The sequence below is a fragment of the Trichechus manatus genome, unplaced genomic scaffold, assembly GCF_000243295.1.
Source record: "Trichechus manatus latirostris isolate Lorelei unplaced genomic scaffold, TriManLat1.0 scaffold00001, whole genome shotgun sequence".
Taxonomy (NCBI): Eukaryota; Metazoa; Chordata; class Mammalia; order Sirenia; family Trichechidae; genus Trichechus; species Trichechus manatus.
Window position 1 is genome coordinate 32,332,303 of NW_004443937.1, and position 24,437 is coordinate 32,356,739.

Below are 24,437 nucleotides of genomic sequence, written 5' to 3' on the forward strand. Positions count from 1 at the left end.
ACATGTCAACACTGTCCTTACTCAACCTTGGGTTCCCTATCACCAGCTTTCCTGTCCCCTTCTGCCTTCTAGTCCTTGTCCCTGGACTACTGTGCCTCATTAGTCCCATTGTGTTTTATGAGGCTGTCCAGTATCAATTGCTTTTTGACAAAGGTGCTAAAGTCAATGAAGAAAGGGTAATCTTTTCAGCAAAACAATGCTGTAATAACTGGCTATTTGGAGGGGAATCCTTGACTCTTAGGTCATGCTAGACACATATACTAGTTTGAAATTGATCACATTGTCGTTGTTACGTGCCATGGAGTCAGTTCTGACTCATAGCAACCCTATGTACAACAGAACAAAATACTGCCCATTCCGGCACCATCCTCACAATCGTCGTTATGCTTGAGCCCATTGTTGCAGCCACTGTGTCAGCCCATGTCATTGAGGGTCTTCCTCTTTTTCGCTGACCCTCTACTTTACCAAGCATGATGTCCTTCTCCAGGGACTAATCCCTCCTGATAACATGTCCAAAGTATGTGAGATGTAGTCTCACCATCCTTGCTTCTAAGGAGCATTCTGGTTGTACTTCTTCCAAGATGGATTTGTTTGTTCTTTTGGCATTCCATGGTATATTCAGTATTCTTTGCCAACACCCCAATGCAAAGGCATTAATTCTTCTTCAGTTTTCCTTATTCGTTGTCCAGAAATTGATCATAGATCTAATTAAAAAGCTAAAAATATATTTTCTAAAAAGATTTTTGCTCTTCAAAAAACAGCATAAGAAATTGAAAAAAGAAGCCATATACTGGGAGAAAGTGTTCACAATACATGTATCTGATGTATATCTTGTATCTAGAATATAAAAAAAACTCTTGGAACTAAGTAATAATAAGATAAGCAGCCCAATTAAAAATTGACAAAAGACCTTAACAGATACTTCACAAAACAATATATACAAATAGCCAGGAATTAAATATAAAGATGTCATTAGTCAACAGAGAAGTGAAGTTAAAACCACAATGAGATACCACTACAAGTGCAGTAGAATAGCTAAAATTAAAAAAAAAAAAAAAACAACTAACAATACCAAGTGTTGACAAGGGTACAGCACAACTAAAATGCTCTTACAAGTATAAAGTGGTATAACACTTTGGAAAACAGTTTGGCAGTTTCTCATAAAGTCAAACATATCATATGTCCCAGTAGTTCCTTTCCTAGCTATTTATTTACCCAAGAGAAATGAAAACATATGCCCACAAAAGGAATTTTACATGAACATTCTAGAGCTTTATTTATAATAGCTCCAAACTGGAAAAACCCAAATGTCCACTATAGGTAAACAAATTGTATTATATTCAGACATTGGAATACTATTCAGCAATAAAAAGGAATGAAGTACTGATACAACATTATCAGCTCAAACATTTAGCCCAAAAACATTTTGCTGAGGGAAAGAACCAGACACAAAAGAGAACGTATGGCGAGATTCTGTTTATATGAAGTTCTGAAACAGGTAAAATTAATTTGTAGTGTTAGAAATCAGATCATTGGTTTTTTGGGTTGGAAGAGGGGAATGACTGGGAAGGGTAATGAGAAAACTTTCAGGGGGTGATCCAGAAATATTCTGTATCTTTAGTGAGGTGTTTTTTACATAGATGTCAACATTAGTCAAACTGTATCTTTAAATTGCGTGTATTTTAGTATTCATATCTTGTTTCTCAATGAAGTTGACTTTAAAATGCCAAATTTACAGTGATGTCAATCTATGCCATTGTGTGACTTTTCTATAGCAGCGCTTGGCAGCTCCTATCCAGGCATGGCAAAGGGGAATATTTGAGCTCTTCCAAACTGAGGGTTTTGCTAGCTGTGTATAGGAAAAGATGGAAGGAAGTTTAGAGCATCACTGATAATGATGGATCATGAAATCTAAGATGGATAAGGAAGAAAGGAGAGGCCTGATAGATTGGGAGAAAATGGAGGGGTCAATGGATTGGCAACCTCAGAGGTTAAAAATATTCATAGTGGGCGTAGTTGAACAGGTCAGCTGGAATGAGAGGAGGTGTGGTCAGAGAGCAGAAAGCTTGAATTCATGATTTGGAGTGATAAAATTTAGGGTGTGACAGTGGGATTGGATGGCTGAGGTGGCATGGAGGAGATGGTCATTGGAGATTAACACATTAAGGAATTGAGAAGCCAGGAGTTGGTAGGGTCAGCCGAGAGATATCGGAGTCCCCCAGGATGATAGTAGAACTTGAGATGGGACCGAGATTGTTGTTTGTTTGATTTTTATAGCAGGACGTGGGGGTTTTGGTCTAGATGTGAAGAGGAACAGGGAAGCAAGGAGGTCCATCAACCCTATCTTGAGAATTTGAGGTAGGTGGGGTCTGAAAGGACTACAAAGGAAGCAAAGCAATGAGCTCTAGGATAACCTGGGTTTCAGTTAAAGCAAGGAGACTGTGGGGTCCCTTTGAGGAGGTTGAGGGTAAAAGAGAACTTGGTGCTTTTGGAGCAACAATTCCAGAGGACACAGGGAAGGATTGAAGAGTGAGGGAGAGCTTGAGGGGAAGGCCGAGTCAATGGCAAGAAAGTTAGTAGTAATGTGGGCATGATGGTGCAGTAGGTGATGGAAGATTTGGGATTGGGCATGCGGCTTACACTTTGGACAGTAACCCAAAGGCATTAGTGAAGAAAGGAGAGGCTTGGTGGTGGTGAATTTTTCTGATAAGGGAGGGCCCTTGGCTAACAGAGGTCTGAGATGGTGATGTCCAGAAGCTGTGGTCTGAGCTCACTCAACCTGAGATGTGTGAGGAGGCCAGAAGTTTCAGTCTCAACAAAGACAGTCTGGCATGCTGGTTATTTCAGCGGGTGTACCCTCAACACCTGGGCAGCTAGGGGTTATGGCAGTGCTTGGGCCATGAGCTCTGTGTATTGCTTCAGCCTGAGATGGCTGCTTTGGCCCAGGGAGGTGCTAGTTACTGTGGTTATTGGTTTGTTACATACTGTGGTGGGAAAAACACAAATGAAGAGGTCAGACATCCTGACTTTGGTTCTGGCTCTATACAGACTAGCTAAGGTTTTCTTATCCTTAAAATTGGAGAGCCTCATCTGCTGTGTCATTTTCCTCACTGTTCTAGGAACCAAGGAGAGAGATGGACGGGAAGGGACTTGGTAAACTGAAGAGACCTTTCCAAACATGAGGTGTGCTCAGCATTTAGGTTGGTTGTGGTCTCCTTCCGGGTGAGGGTTTCCGTGAATTTGAAAAGCCTTCTTGTAGTCTGAACACTGACTTGCTGGCAGTTCACTCCAGGGCCCCACATCTTTCCAGGACCTGAAGTGGCACTTGAAGAACTAACCTTATTTCTTTAAGTCTGGTTGTCATAAGAGTTAGACTTGGTTTCAGGGATAAAATGTTAATAGAATCAGAACATTCTCTTGAAACTCCGCTTTAGAATGAATCCTGGTTTATCTGCTGGTACCTTCAGAACCTCCAAGTGTTTGGGGCTTTTTAGATTTTGAGTCAGGAATTGTTTGCTGCATCTGAGGGATTAGAACTCATTGGGTGACAGTTTACCATGTGATCAGAGGCATGCTGTCCCCAGAGGCCCATCTGTCCTATAATTATCTACTGTTCCTTATGATCAGGCCTACTGAGCCATGCTGTATGAAGAATTCCAGGGCCCTGTATGGATTCCAACACCTGCACCCTTGCCCTCGTCAGCTATGTCAAGTATATTTCAGCATCATATTTGTACCTAGCAGTATACCCTGGTAGAGTTGGCAAGTCAGAGGGGGCTCTCCTGAGAAAGCCAAACTCAGGTTGGGCACTGAAGGACGGACAGGATTTGTAAGGACGGTAGAGAGGAGAGGATATTCCTGATACCAGCAAGTTGTCGGGAAAGCAGGGCCTGGTGCACCCTGCGCATCAGGAACTAGTGAGAGTGGCTGCAGGGGTGCTCTGTCCTGGCTGATGAGCAGAAGGAGAGATGGTAGGGCTTTTGTTGGGGATGCCCAGTGAGAGAACCAGGGGTTTTTTCTTTAAGTTGTGGGGAGCTGTTAAGGTGTTTGAGAAGTAAGGTGATTGACGAGAGCTGGGCCCGGAAGGTAAAGCTGGTGCCTCACAGGGTGGAATGGAGTGAGGAGAGCCCTGTGGAAGGGTGGGTGTGAGGTGAGGGGAGTCTGGGCTGGGGTACAGTGGTAGAGACGGCAGTTAAGCAGTAGACAGGAAGATAATTGTGAACCAGTGCCTCTCAGATGAGGAGAGATCTGTGGATTTGATTGTCAAATCTGTGGAATGGATTGTGTGAATTTTTCTTTATTGCTTATAATTGTTAATATAGCAGCTAGGACATATGCCAGGCAGTGGACTCAGTGCTTTATAAAGATTATTTCATTCAGTCTTCTCTACTATGTTAGTGAAGGAGGTGTCCTTTGCCTTAGTTTTACAGACAAGGAGAGCAAGACTCAGAAAGATTTATCAATTTTCTCAAAGTCACGCAGCTAGAAAGTAGTAAAACAAGGAATTAAATCTAGATCTGCCTGTCTCCAGAGCCCGTGCTGCTTTTCTCATCAGTTGGAAGGCCTTTCTGTGTCTGGTGAGGGGGAACCCCCAGGCTCTGCGGGATCCCATCCACCCAGACCGAGTCTGTGCTGATACATCTCAAGCTGCTCCATTCATGCTTTCTCAGTTTCTTTTTCTTCCCAAAATTAATTACCCAAAGCAAAGCGGAAGGGCAGGACATGGAGGCTTTAGAAAATTTGATTTCTTTTTCCCTGCAAGGCTGCTTGTGAACAATTCCAATTCTAACTCAAGAGGCCCTTCTGGACCCTGTTTCTGGAAGATGGCTCTCTCTGAATCCCTGAGCCTCTCTCTGTAATATGATGCTAGTCCTCTGTCCCTGTGACCTCTCTCCTGAGAGGCAAAGACTCCATCCTTTCTGAGTGCCTCTCACCAGGTAGTTTGCATTTCACAGTGTCAGTGAGTGAGATTTTGGCTGAACTTCCTAAAGGTATTGCTCTGGGGACACCCCGACAGGTGAGCTCAGTTCCAGCTTTTGCCATGGGCCTGCATCGCTCATCTACATCCTGAACCCGCCAGCAGCTCTTTGAACAGGCAAATTCATCCGTCAGTTCATTTCAGGCAGTTTCACCAGGCCTTTAACACAGAAAACTGTGTTGGTGCGTAAGCAGGACATGCCCCGGGGTTGCTGGTGCCTTCAGACGTGTTTATTTTTAATGGTTCTGCAGCCTTCCCAGGTCGGACTGCAGGTACACGTTTTCCTCTAAAAACCGAAATCTAACATGTCTAGCAAGGTGTGGACTTCTTAAGTAGCAGACAGTGTGTGAAGCCTGCCGTGAGCAGATGTGATGATGGTGATTTGGCTCATTTGATTGAGTGATCTGTTTCATTCAGAGAAAGTGATATCAGGCAAGAGAGCGCATGTTTTTGAAGAATACCTCTTACTTAAAATGTGTTAAAAAAAAAAAATGATTGAAACAAGAAGTCTGTAACTTTTAGCATGCAACCTGTCTGGATTCTTACCATGGGAGGAAATTTTCTGCAGTAAGCATTGGAATGTCTTTGGTAGCCATGGAAACTAACCCTTCAAAGAGAAAGAAGCTCTTCTCTCCGCAAGTAAGGAAATGTAGCTAAAGGAAAGTATATCTCATTCTGAGATACCTAAGGTACTTTATTTCTATGTGTAGTTTTTCTCAGCTTGTACAGGACTCCTGTTTTTGTTTGTTTTTTTAATGTCCTGATGGGTACAGTTTTAGGTGATGGGAAGTTACATGGGCATGTGTGTCCAAATACGTTCAGTGCAGAACCCACGTATCCATGTCTTTGACCCAACCATCAATATTATAAAACCTTATAAAACCTTAATTTATTCATTTAACCGATTCTTATCAAGCGACTACTATGGGCCAGGGTTTGTGATAAGGAACTCGTGTAAAAAAAGAAGACAGACACAGCTAATCTCACAGAGTTTACAGTCTAATATGTAAAAGAGGATAATAAATAACCAATTCCAGGGCTATGAAATAAATACTACAAAAGCGGGACTATTAGGACTTCAGCAAATGTCCTTGTATGCTGACCCAGTGGAGCAAGATGGTAGCTGGTAGTGTGGGTGAGGCTGACTTAGGGAATAGCTCACGCAGTGGCGCAGAGCAGAAAGAGAGTCTGTGCCTTGGAGAAAATGAGTGAACTTGAGGATGGCTGGAGTGCTGAGGTCAAGGAGGAGGTGGTCAGAAAAGAAGCAGGAGAGAGAAAAGAAGACAAGACAGATCATGCATTTGTCCATTCCATCCCTGTGCCAGTTCTTTGAGCCCACGGTGAGTACGCCATGTGAACGGTTCCTCAGGTTCAGTCTGTCCAGGCGATCACTGGCTTTTTGTGGTTGAGGTAAAATCAGAACAAAGCCAGTGATTTTGATGTACCATGAACTGAATCAATGCCACTGATTTAAAAAAAATTTTTTATTGTGAAGTATTGTTTATTATTACTGAATTTTTACAAAACACTTCATTTTCTTGAACAGAAACTGAAACTATGTGCTTTCTAAAAAGTAAGATACAAACATAAAAATATTTTTTGAGCCAAACTACTTTTTCATTCTGTTTCATTTCCTTTATGTTTGTTTAGGGGAAATGACTTAGGTCTAAGGAAGGCTGGCCTCTGCTGACAAAAATCAGAGGGTTACTTCTTCAACTTCCCCCTTCTCTTTGTCCTTATAAATGCTACCTTTGTTTTTGAGTGAATTTCTGAATCCCCTATTTTACTGGAATCTTAGGTCTAGTGATTCTGTTGGCTGTACTCACTGGAGGCTTTTGTTTGTGTTTATTTTCTGTGTTTGTGTGTGTGTGTAAATTTCAAAGCATTTAGTTTGTCTAAATTTCATTTATGTGGGTCTGGTTAAGACAAATGGCATTACAACTCAAGAACAGCCCTGTCTCTAAATTAAGACATTTCCAGTGGCCCATTTATTTTAAGGGACATTTGAGAAATAAAGAGTTCCAGAGCAAACTATGTGCCATCCGTTTGCATTTGTGGTGGCCGTGTTTGATCTACTCTTCTGTTTGTGTGTGATGACTAGCTTTAGTCCAGGTGCTCTCTACCCAGTAGTACTGGCTGACCCAGGGCTCCCAGAGCTCAGGATGTCTGGACCTATAAATTCTGGGGAGCATCAGGGCTTGGGGGGCTCTCTGTAGAGTATGGGGCATTGCCCAGGCCCTGGGGGTCTCCATGGAGGGCTCGCGGAGAGGAGGCTGGCTGGTCTGGGCAGGGCTTTTCTCACTGGAGTGGTGCTTCCTGAGAGGAGTGAGGGGCAGCAGGAGGCGAGATGAGCAGAAAGGATGCTGTCACCCCTTTTCTCCTCCTGGGTATGTGCTATGCAGGAACATCAGAATAGGGTGGTAGGTGGGTGCTTTCTGTCCCACTTCTCCCTCCCTGATCCTGGTTATGCATCTTCTTATCCTGAGCCAGGAGCCAGTGAGGCCAGGCAGTCGACTGGAAAGAACCCTTGGTTTGGAGCCTGGTTAATAGCCCAGTGGTACCATTTATTGGGTATATGACCTGGGGCTGGTAACTTTATTTTGTTTAATTTTGGTCCTTGTGAAATGGGTGTGAGAATCCTTGTCCTGTCTAGACAGTGGATATAAAAATGCTCTGAGGACTCTAAATAAAAATCCAAATAAGAGGTTTATTTCTGTTATTAGAGAAGAAGGGCTCCGGCATAGACTCAGGCTGGCCAGCAGGAAACCAAGCGTGTGCCCCTAGCTACGCAGGCCCAGAGTCTGCTGAAGCTGCTGTTGCTTATGGGAGGGACCCAGGGCTGGTACAGTCATGCGTGAAGGACTGCTTAAGGTGACAGCGGGCTCAGGCTGTGCTTGTTTCAGGGGCTACAGCTTGTTCTGTTGATTCTTCCCACGTAAAGGCCTTCGCTGGGGCTGTGTGAGCATAGTGTGGGAGTAACCACCCCATAGCTCTACACTCAGAACCCCCCTCAGCCATTTCTTCTGACCTGCTCAGCCCTTCTTGAGTGTTGATGCCACCAAAGCCTCTTAGCTGCAAGGTGTAAGTGAGGGTGCCTGACTGCTGTCCATGGAAGGGAGCAGCAGATGAGGAAGGGGCTGTTCATGGCAGTCAGGTTTGCGGCTTTTCCTTTGAGCCAGAGGCAGCTGGGAGGTCAGAGGTACAGCAGTGGTTGAACATGACACAGGGTAGTGTGTTGCCAAGTGCTATCCTGAGTGGTGCAGAGGGGATGCTGTGGGGACCTGGGGAATACAGACTGAAAGATGTTTAGCACATCTGTACTCCGGCAAACCTGACTGTGTGAATTGCCCCTTCCTCATATGCTGCTGTAGTCTGTTCATCTCTACCAAAGGTCCCTGTCTGCACCCTTTCCAGAAACTTGCTGCTTCCCGGTGCAGCCTGTTTCATCCTTGGTGAGCTTGGACTATTAGAAATTTCTTCCTTATATTGTACTGAAATTATCTTCTTAAAACTCCCTCATACTCCTAGGAACCACGCAGCAAGTCTGATCCTCTTTAGCCTTTAGAGACTTGAGGAGCAGCAGTGTGGCCCCGCTGCAGCTTCTCTTCTCCACCTAACCTCCTGTTAGTCCTTCCTCCACACCCTGGCTGGCCCCCATGGTCATTCTTCCCTGACACGTAAGCCACGAATGTTTACATGGCAGGAGGGCATCATCTGACCCTCAGAAGGAAGGTCCGTATTAGCAGAGAAGAAGACACTGGTGTGCCAGACCTGGGGGACCAGCATGAAAAGCGCAGAGGTGACAGTGACCATAGAGTGGGGAAAGTCTGAAGGTCAGAATACAGGCTTCACTGGTGCTTTTCCAAGTAGCAGTGTAAGAAAGTTGGGAATTTTACCAGAATCATGTTGTTTTTTAATTATTATTATTATTTTTATTTTTTTATTGTTGTAGTTAAATGAAGTTTGCATTTCCAGTTAGTCTCCCATACAAAAATTTATACACACATTGTTATGTGACCCTAACTGCTCTCCCCATTCTGTGACAGCACACTCCTCCTTTCCACCCCTGGTTCGCCATGTCCATTCAACCAGCTCCTAACCCTCTCTGCCTTCCCATCTCACCTCCGGACAGAAGCTGCCCCTTTGGTCTCTTGTATCTACTTGACTAAGAGGCACACTCTTCACGAGTATCACTTTATGTCCCACAGTCCAGTCCAATCCCTGTCTGAAGAGTTGGCCTTAGAGAATCATGTTATTTTTGACTCACATTTTTATTGATGTTAAATCCAGCCCATCACCTAGTATTTGCTGAATGCCTTCTAGCCTCCCCACCACCAGTTTCTCCTTATTTTGACCTCATCTTCACACATAACTCCTATCAGACTTCTGTAGGTTCCCCACTGCCTACAAGCAATCAATCCAAGTGCTTTAGTTTTATATTTAAAGCCCTTCACAGACTGACTGTGATCTATTTTTTGACCCTCATCTCTTCATGCTTCTAATCTCTTCTTCCTCTGCTTCCTACCTCTGTCTCCTGAGTGCCCATGTTGAGGTGGTTAAGAGTATAGATTCAGTAGTTAGATGGGCTTGTGTGACCAACCTACCTGAGCCTCAGAGCCCTCAGTTTCTGTATAATGGGGGTAATAACAAGCACTACTTGACAAATTGGCACTCACCAGTGAGGGAAGGAGTAAGACGTTGCACTAGACTCAGTTAAGGACACAATGTTGAGGAGGCTAGCTGGGGTAGGGGACACACTCATATTCATGTCTTGCTGCTCAGTGAGGAGAGTGCTCTGGCAGTTCGGAGGAGGGCAGAACTCGTTTGGACAGAGTAGCCAGGGAAAGCATTGCCAAAAACGTGAGACTTGAGCTGGAATTTGAAGAAGGGCAAAAGCTGTCCAGGTGGACAGAATTCTGTGGATGAAGGCTCAGAGTGTTGAGGAACTGAGAGGAATGTGATCAAAGTACAAGGTGCACATTCCTGAGAAGTGGGAAATAAAGCTGGAATGGCAGTTGGGAGAAGCCTGGAAGGCCTTGAATGCTGGGCGGAGGCATTTGACCTTGATTCTCAAGGGCAGCAGTGAGAAGCCATGAGGCGTTTTGAGCAGGACACCGTGATGAAGTCCAGGTCTGTGACAGAAACCTGAAGCAGAGAGAGGCAAACGGATAAAATGCTTTGGCTGTACCTCCTTCCGCCGCTTGGGTGGGTGAGATGTGTGCAGATGGGCCAGTGTAAAGCGCTTGGTTGTTGTCATGCTGGGCTGTCAGGGAGATTTCTCACTGAGTAATTGCTCCTTAAAAAGGAGATTGACCTGGAGAGAAGACTTTCTAACAACCTGGAGACAGAAAATCCACCCCCTGAGGCCTGTAAATGAGAAGGGAAATGGTAGGCTGCCGACGGAGGCTGCTCCAGATGGCATGTCTGTGCTCAGACACTCTCGTTTCAGGCTCTGGGTGATCCCAGCAACCATGGGCTTTCTGTCTGTAGCACTACATTCTGATGTTTTAAGGTATAGGGCTTGTTTTGTTGTGTGCATTTGTGCACACAGCCTTCCTGTGGGTCTGCTTGAAGGGGGGTACCGTGGAAGTGACAGAGACGTGTGGAAAGAAATACATAAGAAATGGACAACATTGCCCATTCCTGCAAGGAGCTGACAATCTAGGTGGTAAGCTAAACCTGTGAAAACCAGAACCTGTGTAAGCCAGAAACCTGTCAGAGAAGGACAACTCAAATATTGTCCACGAAAACAAGACATAGACAATTGCTAAGACTGCACCCTATCAAAGGCAGAAAACACACGAGACCTAGGAAAATAAGGCAGTCCCGTCGAGTTCAGGCTCTTACAGGTTTCACTGTATAACAACATACAATACTTTGATCTACTGTCCTTATTCCAATTTCATTAATTGACCCAATAATGTCCTTCATAACAGTAATTTTCCTTTACTACAGGATCCAGTCTAGGATCAGGTATTATAAATTTAGTTTTCATTTCTGTCTGGTCTCATTTAATCTGGCATATATTCCACAGCCTTTCTTTAACTTTCGTGACATTAAAATTTTTAAAGAATGCAGTCTCCCCTCTTTGGGGGAGGTTTGGCTGGTGTTTCTGCATGATTAGATTCAGGTTATGCATTCCCAAATAAAACATTGTGTAAGTGATACAGTGTTTCTTAGGGCATCACGTCTTAAGGCACGTGATGTCCATCTGCCCCTCATGGGTGATGTTAACTTTGATCATCCACTCTGTAGATACAGTTTTTTCCCTTGTACCTAGTAAGCAGTCTGTGGAGAGACATTTAAATGCATGTATTCTGTTGTCCGTCAGAATTTATCCCTAGATTTAGCATCCATTGATGATTCTTGCCTGAACAAATCTTTACTGTAGTGGTTTCAAAATGCTTATTTTTCAAACCCAGCATTCCACATTCTGCTATAAACAAGAACCACTCTTTCACATCCATCTAACCATCCTTCCATCTGTCAGGGATGTAGACTGTTGTTTTTTTTTTTTTAAATAGTTTATATTTCATTACTGTCCTTGTTTTGGTGCTCAAATTATCCCATATTTGGCCAGTGAGAGATGCTTCTCTGACTCCATGACTTTGTGACATGTCCCCATCTTTTTTCTTTTCTTTTCTTTTGGAGAACTTCCCTATTTTCTTCATCTTGTACCATCCCCCAGCCATTTCTCCAAAGATTCCTGGTTAAAATGTGGGAAATAATATTAGAAACCAAGATCTGGGCACCAAGTGTGCTCATAGCAACTGGGGTGTCTTTGCTTCTAGATCTTTTCAGCAGACAGAGCTATGAAATATATGCATGTATATACATATATACATACTTACATTTGTATACACATACATATACATTTCTTAGAAATCATGAGTTCACACCAATATCTGCAATTTCAAACCATCTCCAGAGAATTTTTTTCTAGTCTTCCTCAATTCCATGTATTTATGTCTTTTCTAATACACTGAGAGCCCCAATTCCCAACAACGTTAACATATTTACTCATTTGTCAAATCCTGTAGTACATCTAAAATAGTTTCAGAATTATTTCATCCATATCACTACAAAACAAAAACTTACTAAAAAGAGTTCAACATTTGTTTGCACTTCTTCCATCACTCCAACCCTGCTCATGACTGAGAGTATACAGTCAAATGTTCATCAACTATTTGAATTAGTTTTGTCTTTCCCCTTCAGCATGGTTATGGTATTCATTTGAAATACAGTCAGATTTGTCTGCTTCAGTTCACTCTTAGTTTTAGGGTTTTATTTTTTCTTCATCCCATCCTTGTTGATTGAATTAAATTTTTTTAGTATGTGTAACATTAACATGGTTCCAAAAGTCAAAACTATAGAAAAAGGTATACTTAGAAGTGTCACTGCATTCGTTATCCCTTTTACCCCTTCATCCCTACCTCTTGTTTTTCTTTATCCTTCAGATACATTCTGCAGAAATATACATGTTTTTTATTTCCTATTTCATACACAAAGAATAACAACTCTCTCTCTCTCTCTCTCTCTCTCTCTCTCTCTCTATCTCTCTCTCTCTATCTCTATCTCTCTCTATCTATCTATCTATCTATCTATCTATCTATCTGTCCAAACCACTTTTTATATCTTTCTTCTTTTGGTTAGACATACCCAAAACAAAATTCTGATCTGGAACAAGTAGGCCCCATCACCTAACAGTTGTTGGATTTTTAGTCACTTGCAAAACTCTAATGGTTTCTACAAATAGCTTTTGTTAGATGAACTTTGTAATAGTGACTATTATTTAATCCCTTAGTAATAGACTTCTGTGAATTCTTATACAAAAGGAAATAACTGTCCAACTCCCCAATAGTAGTTGGGGACTTCAACACACCACTTTCGATTGCAGACAGAATGTCTAAAAATAAGATCAGTGAGGGCATAGAGGACTTAAATAATACCTTAAGCCACTAGACCTAATGGACATATATAGAACATTCCACCCATCATCAGAACAATACCCATTTTTCTTCTGTGCACTTGGATCATTTTCCAGAATAGACCATATATACAAGGCCACAAAACAAATCTTAACAGTACAAAGTATCTTCTCTGACCACAAAGGAGTAATATCAGAAATTAACAGCAGAAACAAAAATAGAAAACACACAAATTCATGGATATTAAACAACACACTATTAAATAATTATTGGGTCAGGGAAGGAACCAAGAGTGAAATTTAAAAATACCTGGAGATAAATGAAAATGAAAACACATCACACCAAACTTCTGAGATGCAGTGAAGGCAGTCCTCAGAGGAAAATTTATAGCAATAAATGCCCACATTAAAAATGAAGAAAGATCTCAAACAGTCTTAACTCTACAGCTTGAGGAACTGGAAAAAGAAGAGCAAACTAAACCTAAAGCTACTAAAAGAAAAGAAATAATAAACATCAGAGCAGAAATAAATGAAACAGAGAACAGAAGAACAGTACAGAGAATCAGCAAATCCACAAATTGGTTCTTTGAAAAGATCAATAAAATTGACCAACTGCTTGCTAGACTGACAAAAGAATGATGCAAATAACCAAAATAAGAAATGAAAGTGGAAACATTACAACTGACCTAATTGAAACAAAAAGGATCATAACAGAATACTGTGAACAACTATACTCCAACAAAATTGATAATTTTGATGAAATAGACAAATTCCTAGAGGCACATAACCTACCTAGACTGACTTAAAAGGACATAGTAAACCTCAACAAACCCATAACAAGCAAATAAATTGACTCAGGAATAAAAAACCTCCCAACAAAGAAAGGTCTGGGACCAGACGGCTTTACTGGGGAATTCAGTCGAACATTTAGAGTAGAACTGACTCAATCCTGTTCAAACTCTTCCAGAAAGTAGAGGAAGAAGGAATACTCCCTAACTCTTTCTATGAAGCCAGCATTACTGTGGTACCAAAGCCAGACAAAGACACCACAAGAAAACTACAGACCAATATCCCTTATGAATATAGATGCCAAAATTCTCAACAAAATACTAGCAAACAGAACCCAACAGAATATTAAAAGAATTAGACATCAAGATCAAGTGGAATTTATTCCAGGAATGCAAAATTGGTTTATTAGAAAACCAGTCAATGTAATATACCACATAAATAGAGCAAAGGAAAAGAACCAAATGATCATCTCATTTGATGCAGAAAAGGCATTCAGTAAAATCGAATACTGTCTTGATAAAAAGTCTTAACAAGATAGGAATAAAAGGGAAGTTCCTCAACATGATTAAGGGCATTCATGAAAAACAGCCAACATTATACTCAATGGAGAAAGATTGAGAATTTTCCCCTTGGAAAACGGGAACAAGACAAGGATGTCCACTCTCACCGTTACTATTCACTATTATACTGGAAGTCCTAGACAAGCAATAAAACCCAAAACCAAACCCGTTGCCCTCGAGTCAATTCTGACTCATAGTGGTCCTATAGAACAGGGTAGAACTGCACCATAGGGTTTCCAAGGAGTACCTGGTGTATTCAAACTGCTGACCTTTTGGTTAGCAGCTGTAGGTCTTTACCACTACACCACCAGGGTTTCCAGACAAGCAGTAAGGCAAGAAAAAGCAATATAAGGTATCCAAATTGGAAAGGAAGAGGTAAAACTATTCACAAATGACATGATCCTATATATAGAAAATCCCAAAGGATCTATTAAAAAGCTTCTAGAATTAATGGAGGAATTTAGCAAAGTTGCAGGATACAAGGTCAACACAAAAAAATTGGTTGAGTTTCTATACACCAGCAATGAGAAATACAACAAGGAGATTGAGAAAACAATTCCATTTACAATAGCATCTGAGAGAATAAAATATCTAGGAATAGATAGATTTACCCAGGAATGTGAAAGACTTTTACAATGAAAATTATAAAACACTGCTGAAAGAGACTAAAGATAAGACCTAAATAGATGGAAAGATGTTCTGTGCTCATGAACTGGAAGACTTAATACAGTCAAGATGGCAGTACTACCCAAAGCAATCTACAGATAAAACATGATCCCAATAAAAATTCCAACAATATTCTTTACAGAAATGGAAAAACTAATACTCAATTTTATATGAAAAGACAAGAAACCCCGAATAGCCAAAGCAATTTGGAAGACGAAGAACGAAGTAAGAGGCCTCATACTCCCTGAGTTCAAAACATATTACTCAGCCACAGTGATAAAAACAGACTGGTAGTGTAATGGTAGACACATTGCCAATGGAATAGAATTGAAAATTCAGATATAAATCCAAGCATCATGGTTAATTCATTTTTGACGAAGGAGCCAAATCCACTCAATGGAGGAAAGAATACTCTCTTCAACAAATGGTGCTGGTAGAACTGAATTTCCACATGCAGAAAAATGAAACAAGATCCATGCCTCACACCATATAGAAAAACTAATTCAAAATGGATCAAAGACCTAAATGTTAAATCTAATACCATAAAGTTCTTTGAAGAACATACAGGGGCAAAGCTTTGGGACCTAATTTTTTTCAGTGATAGATTAACAAACACAAGAAACAATGCTAAGCAACAGAAACAAAATAGACAACTGGGCCCTCATAAAAGTTAACTTCCGAAACATCTTGGAACATAGATGAACCTGGAGGATATTACGTTGAGTGAAATGAGTCAATCACAAAAAACAAAACAAAACCAAATACTGTATGTTCTCAATTTTATGAAATGACATGAACAGGTAAATATACAAAAATTAATGTTCATTAGTGGTTACCACAGATGGGTTTCACTCTCTAGATGGTAGACACTTGTTATTTTTGGTAAGGGAAAGGTAACACTGAATGAGGGTGAATGAAGTGTACACAGCTTGACGAAGGTAAATTATGTTACTAAAATGTACACAAGAAAAAAGGACCTATTGATAATTGCTATGGCATGTATAATTTTGAAACAACAACAACAACAACCAAAAAATATATGCGAATATATATGTATGTATGTAGGCATATATGTTTATAGGTATGTAAATATATGTGTATATATCAGAGTATGCAGAAGCATATGTATATGCATTTATATGACTGTGCACATATATTGGTATATACAATAAAATACATAGGGGGCACAGTTACGGATACTTCTTAGACATAACCAAATACCTCATGGGATTGGTTTTCTGGGTTTGAAGGATTAAGACCATAGACTCATGGGACAGCTTGTCAGTTGGCATAATATAGCTCATATAGTTACGTTCTACATCCTAGTTTGGTGAGTAGTGTCTGGGGTCTTAAAAGCTTGTGATCGGCCATCTAAGAAACAACTATTGGTCTCTACTCGTCCAGAGCAAAAGAGAAAGAAGGAAACCAAACACTCAAAAAACAAAGTAGTCTACAGGACTAATAGTCTGCACAAATCAAGGCCTCATCTACCCTGAGACCAGAAGAACTAGATGGTGCCCTGCTACCACTGCTGACCATTCTAATCACGGCCATAAAAGATGGACCCTGATGGAATGAAAGAAAAATGTGCAACAGAACCTCAAATTCCTCAACAAACAAACCAAAAACAGACTGACTGATCTGGTTGAGACTGGAGGACTCCCCGAGACTATTGTCCTGAGATACCCTTTAAACTTGGAACTGAAACTAACCTGAGGTCACCTTTTAGCTAAGTAAGAGACTGGCTCACAGAATAATAAATATCACTGGTAAGTACTGTGCTTCTTTAAAAAAAATCGGTATGAGACCAAATGGTCAACAGTTACTTCAAAACAATAACAAGAATGTAAGGGGCAGGGAAAGTAGATTAATGGAAACGGAACCACTAGAAAGAATAACGAGAATGTTCATGTGTTGCGAAGAAGGTAACCAATGTCACTGAATAATTTGTGTAGAAATTGTTGAATGGGAACCTAAACTGCTGTGTAAACCTTCACAATAATTTTTTTTTTTTTTTAAATGATGTAACTGTCTATTTTTCCATCGTCCACTGAAGTTGATACAAGATGCAGTGGACAGAATGAGATTTCTGGAACTGAAGTTTTGTTGAGATGGAGAGGAGTTACTTTTCACTGAGCAGACAGTGGTACAGGATTGATAGGGGACTTGCAGGCTCCTCATGATCACTTTTAGCCTTAGGATCCTTCTGTGTGTCTCCCAGTTCTGATGGGATCATGGCACTTAAAAGCCCATTCAGAGCTCTTCCCAATTTTTCTCTGCTGGATATTTAAGAAAGCTCCTCCAGTTGCTTTATGTCCCTCTCATGCCTAGGTTCAACAACTAAGTATTCTTATACATTTGGACTTTACATTTGTACAGTGCTTTGTGATTTTTAATGTTTTATTTAATCCCTGTGAAACAGTCGAATAGGTATTATAGTGTCTATTTTGGAGATGAGGAAACTGAAGCTCAGAAAAGTGACAGATAGAGCGGGGACTCGAATCCAGGTGTTCAGACTTACAGTCCAGTGTGGGTCTGGGAGGATCAAGGGGGCAGCTGATTTTATCGCAAAGATCCCACTTCTTTGCACCCTTTCCCTACCTTGCCTCATAGCTGACAGGAGAAGATTTATGCCTTGTACATCTCAGTTCTTTCCAAGTCAGTAAATATGTGCCTGCTAAGTATTAGGTCACTCAGAACTATCTAAAATCAATTCTGAGGGTGTGTAGTAACAGCTTTGTTATATGAACTTCTGTAGTAGAGACTATTAATTAAAATAAATGGGCCATAAACCAGGACTTGGCAGTGTTTTTGATTCTCAGGGATTTTCGTCATAGTAAGATTTTACCTAGGCCTTCTTTACTGTGTCCCAACAACCAAGAATGTGCAATGGTAATACAACTTGTTATAGAGGGAGTATTTGTATTTTTTTTTTTTAATGTAAAAGGACTGCATAAAGTGTGATGTTTAAGCAGAGTCTTCTTGTACAAAGCCCTTAAGCTTTGCAGGGTAACTCTTACTCTGTTTTTTTCAAGAAATCAGATCAGGAATCCAAAATAAGAATAGCCTGTTTGAATGTAGTCTTCTGAATTTAGCACTGATTCAGAATCAAAACATAACAAAAAAACATTTTACTAGGTTACTTTTTGGTAAATAATAGAATTGAAGACTCATTTACTTGTTCTTTACAGTGTACTTAAAACATTAAATACATACATTTTCATTTTGACACTTGAGCTCAAAGGCCTCCTGTTGTTGCTCAGGGATGTGATACTGTATTGAGTGTGACCTTTTCATTGTTCAGGTTAATTTGATGAATTTACCCAGGGCTGGGTTATATATTTCCTACATCTCAGGAAACCCGAGAGGTCTAGAAGCCCCAGATCATTCTCAGGGTGTGGTTTGCTTGAGTAGCAAGACACTGCTTGCTGAGCCCCTTGTTTTTAGAAACAGGAAGGTATTCTCCCCAAGAGGAGAGGCTTTAGGACTGGGTGTGCAGAGCATGCCTCTGGGTCCTTGTCAACATTGGCCCCCTCTGCGAGCTGGACTCAGGATGCCCTGTAGCCTTGCCTCACTGCTCACTCCAGAGGGTGAAGGTGGAGACAGACCAGCCCTTCCAGAGCTAATGGGTATGTTCTGGGGCTCTGAAAAGTGGGGCAATTTAGGAGCAAAGAGTGTGGCATTTGGCAGGGATTCCAGTTTCTTATCTGAAGTATCAGCATCACTGCATGTTCCAGCAACTGTTCAGCCCTTCGACAGCCAGGAGTTGAAGGAGGGGAGGGAAGGGAAGAGAGAGAATGGAGGATTGGCTTTAAGTAAGTAGGTCATTTCCCCATTTACCAGTTGGGTTGGGTTATTGAGGTCCCAGAAAGGGAGATGTGCTGAGTTTGGATTGGAAGCAAGACGAAAAGGAAGCTAGAGGTCACCTGCGTAAGAATCTCGGCGTACGTCTGTAGAAGCTGCGCTGCCTGCACCCTCATCTGCTGTCTCAGCACTTGTTAATTGTACTTACTGAATCCATAACTCACTTCTCTTGGCTCCTGTAACAATTCACGGTTGGAAATGCAGATGGTTCCTTGTATATGAACATTGGGTAGTCATCCCCCTGACTCTCAGACTTGCCTGAGCAAATGTGGGATGTTGTATATATGCATCGATAGAGGATTGCAGACATGAAAGGTAAACAGCGAACAGTTGGGAGCATTTATACATCTGCCAGACTTTCTGTGGCAGGTGTTCCCATAAATGGGCAACGAACTACTGCCTCTTCACCTCCTACAGGGAAGACTTTTGGGGGAAAGATCATGGCAAGAAGCAAGGGTTAAGAAAATAGTAGTACTTCACCATGCTTGATTTTCTGTCTGGGAAAGGCGAACTGGGGTTTGAAGGGGCAGTCTTCTGTGACCTTGTCCAATTGGTCTGAACCTGCAGGTGGTGGGGAGAGGAGCCCAGTGTGGGTAGTGGGAAGGCTTACTTCCCACTTAGGACACTTGGCTTGGACCAAGGGGTCAGCATACAATATAAATACAAAGTTTTGCCCAGAAGTATTGAAGACGTTCTAAACTTCGTGCTCCATTTGACCACAGTTTAGGCCTCTTGGGCTCTTTCTGTTTAAAATGTGGTGCCAGGTATTTGAGGAGGCTCAGGGGGAAGTGGGATATCTTTGAGCTCAGCTTCCTGGTGGGAGGCACCAAGAGTCCCTCCGTGACACCACAGTTTTTGGCCTAGACCCCTTGAGATTGCTGTCATACTGAAGGGAGCTCATTTTCTAAGACATGATGCATGTGTGTTGGTTGACATCCACAGCCTGCTTAGGAAGGCACTGTCATACATTCTGTACACGTGTGTGGCTCCTGTTGCTGTGCTAATGTGGCTGTACTCGATGCTGTGTGTCCTGCCACAAGTCTGTTGTGCAGCAGGGCAGACGGCTCGTGATGCGGGTCCCCAAGGATGCCCTGACTTGTGCTTGTTCTTTTTGCCCCCCTCAGAGAATTTTCAAAGGAAAGAGAGAAGGCTAAAGCACGGGGAGATTTCCAGAAGCTCCGAGAGAAGCAGCAGCTGGAAGAGGATCTAAAGGGCTACTTGGATTGGATTACCCAAGCAGAAGATATTGATCCTGAGAATGAGGAAGAAGGAGGAGAAGAAGGCAAACGAAATAGTATGTAGTGCCCTTCCTACTCTTACTAGACAGGCACTTCTCACCTCTGACTCAGTCTGTGAGACGGACAGCCTCCTCTCAGCCATCCAGTTCCTTTTGTCTGCACATATGATAGAACATGTGTATTTACCCTGACTGAGGTTTGGGGTTTGGGTTCACATTTAGTAATGTGGCTTTATAGTTGAGGATGGTCAGACAGGCTCGCTGTTCACTGTTCGCCTGGGGGATTCAGTAAGCCCTTTTCTGTGTGGGCGGAGGGGCTGGTAAGACAGGTATTCATCCTGCACCACAGGAGAGGAAGTTGTAATTTCCTTCACCTCAGAGTGAACTTGTTATTGGGCACGGGTTGGAAGAGCAGGGTCCTTCTAGACCTTATGCTACCTGAGTGGTTCGTTCCCATCTGTGCTATCCTTAGGAAGCCATTGGAGGCTGTGAGGGGCTGGGAAGAAACCAGTTCACCCTTCCAGGCAGTTGTTCAGAGGCATGAGATTCAGTAATGGCTGCTTTGGAGCCCATCTACCCACTTAGTACCCCACACTGGGTACCCTAGAACACTGTCTATAGTAAGCAGAGCCTGAAGCTCACTCAGCCACAGAAATTAATTGCCGTTGTCAAACAAAGTGTCTCCTTTGTCATGTACCTTTCCTGCAGACATGCTCTTACTCTTCTTGGGGCCATCTGTACCTCAGGCAAAAGTGGAAATCGAAATGCTGCAGTGGGCTTGACTAAGGTGTTTGATTTTTGAAACAAATCTCAAGTAGTTCACGTAAGGACAGAGAACAAATTTCAAGGGCACACATCCATTGAGAGGCCTGGGAAATGAGTTAGCCCGACTTTGTAGAAGGCTGAGCGAGTCTCCACTTGGGCAGGGCACCTCTGACGCCGTGTGTTTGTTTAGCAAGGTTGTGCTGACTACCAGGAGAAACTCTGAGGTGGAGAGAATGTGGTTTGTCCCCTTAGGAGACTTGCTGCCTTCTAGGGAAGGTCAGGCCTGCAGCACAAGGAGACAGATGTGGGTCACAGGAGGAGGCAGACAGTGTGCTGTGGGAGCTGAGACGAGGAGTTGCTGGCTGCTGGACCTAGGAGAGAGCCATGGGGGGTGTTTAATCTGGGCCTTTAAAGATGGATGGGGCTGAGGTATGGCACAGTGCAGTGGCAGGAAAAACATTCTGACCCAAGAGAATGGCATGAGCAAGGACATGGAGGTGCACAGACACAGGCCCCGGGAGGGAACAGTGGGTTGTTCCATTTGGCTGGAGCACAGAGGGCCTGCGTGTTGGAGTGAGTTGAAGCAGGACGGGTGGGCCAGGCAAATTTGTGCATCTTAGAGACAGTGGAATGTGGGAGCTGAGGCTGAGAGACCGCGGTGAAAGGACTCCTGGTTGAGGTGGCCTTTATATTTCTTTTAGCCTGAGACTCAGCCTGAGCTTCCCTGGGGAGTGAACGTTCTCTGTCACTGCTGATGCATAAGGTGGAGTCAAAGCTGTGTGCTAAGGTGTGTGTGCTTCTCTGGGGGAACCAGCAGAGCACAGGCCCCTCTCTTCTCCTCCCCCTCCCTGCTTCTTCCCAAGCCCGCGCCCACTGCTGGCTCAGGGAAGAGGCCCTCAGTTAGCCAGGGGTTCACCAGCTGAGGATGAGGACATCTGCTGCTAGGAAACTGTGGGAGGATTTCTAGAGTTGACTTTGTTTGTTGAATATGAGATTGGAATTTCTAAATGGACATTCATTTGAATTCCAGACTCAGTGATGTACCCTCTGGGTGATTAGACAGACAGCTCTCTCTTGGGCGTTTGAGCCGACCCGAATCCCTGTGGCCTTCCGCGGGGCTCTGCACCTACTGTCTTGCCAGCCCTCAGCCATTCAGGTGCAGTGTGGTCCCTCTTTACTTCCAAACTGCAGCTTTGATGCTAACCTCTGGAGGCCCGCTAACTGTCTGCCTCACCGCTCCTAAGCCCAGCATGCAGCCTGTGATGTGCACACCCGGGAGAGTACTGTTCCTTCTTCCGAGCAGGGTGCCTTCCTTGGCTGGTTTTGAAAGGGAGCTGAGGCCCCCTTGCAGACTGATATCCTTTCATCTGGTTATTGCTTCACCTGTAGAAATAGGCAGGGATCCAAGATCTAGTATTCCTAGCATCAGTTGTGGGGTTTGCGATGGTTTCTCTGGCCCGTGATTTGAGGAGTGAGGATTTTCACAGGACTTGAGGTGGTGCCTTCTGGTAGCACTAAGAGCTCAGTATTTTATCTTGGCCCAGCATTTCCGGCGTTCTGTGAGAGTCTGTAAAGAAGCTGAGCAGGTAATGGCAAAGTCGGTGCCTCTGCCTTTTGTAGAACTTGCCATGGAAGGAAGGCAGAGAAGCCCTAGTATAAGACAGAGTGGAGAAGCTGGCACTGAAATCCAGGCCCAGATGCATGCTGTGGGAGCTGAGGAGGGTGCAGTCGATGCCGGATGGTGGGAGTGAGTGGGTGGGTGGGTGGGAACACAAGGAAGGCTGCACAGCAGAGGTGGCATTCCTGCTGAGCTCTGAGGAATGAGCAGTCTTCGACTACAGAGGTGGTGAGGGCTTTTCAGGCTGAGGAAATGGCATGAACAAGGTGCGGAGGATTACAAATGTTCTAGGCTTTTGAATGCATTATTTAGTAGTATAATCAAGCAAAGAAAGCCCATTTAAAAGTCAAAGATTTTCAGAATTAACTTTGTTGCTGGGCCTGCAAACCCCATAAAGCTGCACTGTATCTTCGGAACATCAGCATTATGGTTTCTGCAACGCACAGTGATGTGTGACTCAAAATGATTATCTAGCTTAGTGTCTGATCCAGAATAGCAAGTATTTTTGTGGTGCACCTTGTTCTTTATTGAGCTCATTTTGCCAGGTGCTGGAGTTGCCTGTGGAGCAAGGCTCACTCACAGTGTTTCCAAGTCATCAGATTTCCAGAGCCTTGACAATTAGGGTTTTAAATAAACACATAATTCCTAGTCTGGGCAAACCACATTGAGATTTAACTGACCTCCTGATGAGGAGGAGGCGAACCTCCCTGAATATAGACCTTGGCAGCCCAGGCCTTCTGGAGACAGCAGTGCTGTTGGGGTTTCCCTGGAGCCTCCTGTGGCTGACAGCCTGTCTTAGTCATCCAGTGCTGCTATAACAGAAATACTACAAGTGGATGGCTTTAACAAAGAGAAATTTATTTTCTCACAGTCTAGTAGGCTAGAAGTCCAAATTCAGGGTGCCAGCTCCAGGGAAAGGCTTTCCCTCTGTCAGCTCTGGGAGAAGGTCCTTGTTGTCATCAATCTTTCCCTGGACTAGGAGTTTCTCTGCGCAGGAACTTCGGTTCCAAGGACACACTGTGCTCCCGGCACTGCTTTCTTGGTGGTATGAGGTCCCCAAGTCTCTGCTTGCTTCCCTTTCCTTTTATGTCATGTGAGATAAAAGGTGGTGCAGGTCACACTGCAGGAAAACTCCCTTTACATTGGATCAGGGATGTGACCTTAGTAAGGGTGTTATAATCCCACTCTAATCCTCTTTAACATAAAATTACAATCGCAAAATGGAGGACAACCACACAGTACTGGGAATCATGGACCAGCCAAATTGATACACACATTTTTGGGGGGACATAATTTAATCCATGACACAGCTGCTTTCTTCTTGTCATGGCCAGAAAGCCACAGAGGAGAGGGTGTCATCAAAGGCCCATGTGGTCCTCCTAACCAAACAAACCATAGTTGATTTACCACCTGCATATTCCAAGCACTTAGGTGCTCTCAGGTGTTGATGGTCTGTTGCTGTCAGGGACCTGCCTCTGTGCATCTGAACTAGCAGGAAGTGAAAGTATGGTCTTAGCATCGTCCCTGGGTATGTGAGATCCACTCCCTACATCTTACACCCCAGCCCTGCTCCTGTGTGATCTCTGGGGATGGGGTGTTGGACTGCCTTGGGCTCCTGACTTCATCCACAATGGCTAGTTGTCCTTTTCAGCTGGGTCCTGGATATGCAGTGTCCTCCCACGTATCGAGGAATTAAGCGATGCTGTGACAGGAACCCTTCCTGGTGGCTGAGCCTCAGCCTAGATGAGCAAAGGAGGGTATAGGGAGTTATTACTAACAGCAGATGTCCATGAGCCCACAGGAGCACAGCCTTGGGCTGGATGGCGTTTTGATGCCCCTTCTCTGGAGTTGGCTGCAGTTGAGTTTTGTGATTTGGAATTTGGATTTTAGTGTTAGGCAGATTACCCAGCATCTCTGAGCCACAGACTCCTTGTCTTCAAGGAGGGGGATAAAAGTATCTACTCATGGGGTTATTGTGAGGGTTCAGAGTTCAATAACTTGGAGAAATTATTGTAGCGGAAATAGCACTTGCT

At 43.2% G+C, this 24,437-nt stretch overlaps 1 protein-coding gene across 4 annotated transcripts in view; it reads left to right on the forward strand.

Moving 5' to 3' along the window:
• Nucleotides 1–24,437, forward strand: part of CACNA1D (calcium voltage-gated channel subunit alpha1 D) — a 379,519-nt gene that overhangs the window by 240,055 nt on the left and 115,027 nt on the right. For all 4 annotated transcript variants that reach the window (XM_004368621.1, XM_004368623.1, XM_004368620.1 and 1 more), the window contains exon 9: nt 19,909–20,078. In XM_004368621.1, the coding sequence (XP_004368678.1) occupies nt 19,909–20,078 (170 nt within the window). The remainder of the gene's footprint in view (nt 1–19,908; nt 20,079–24,437) is intronic.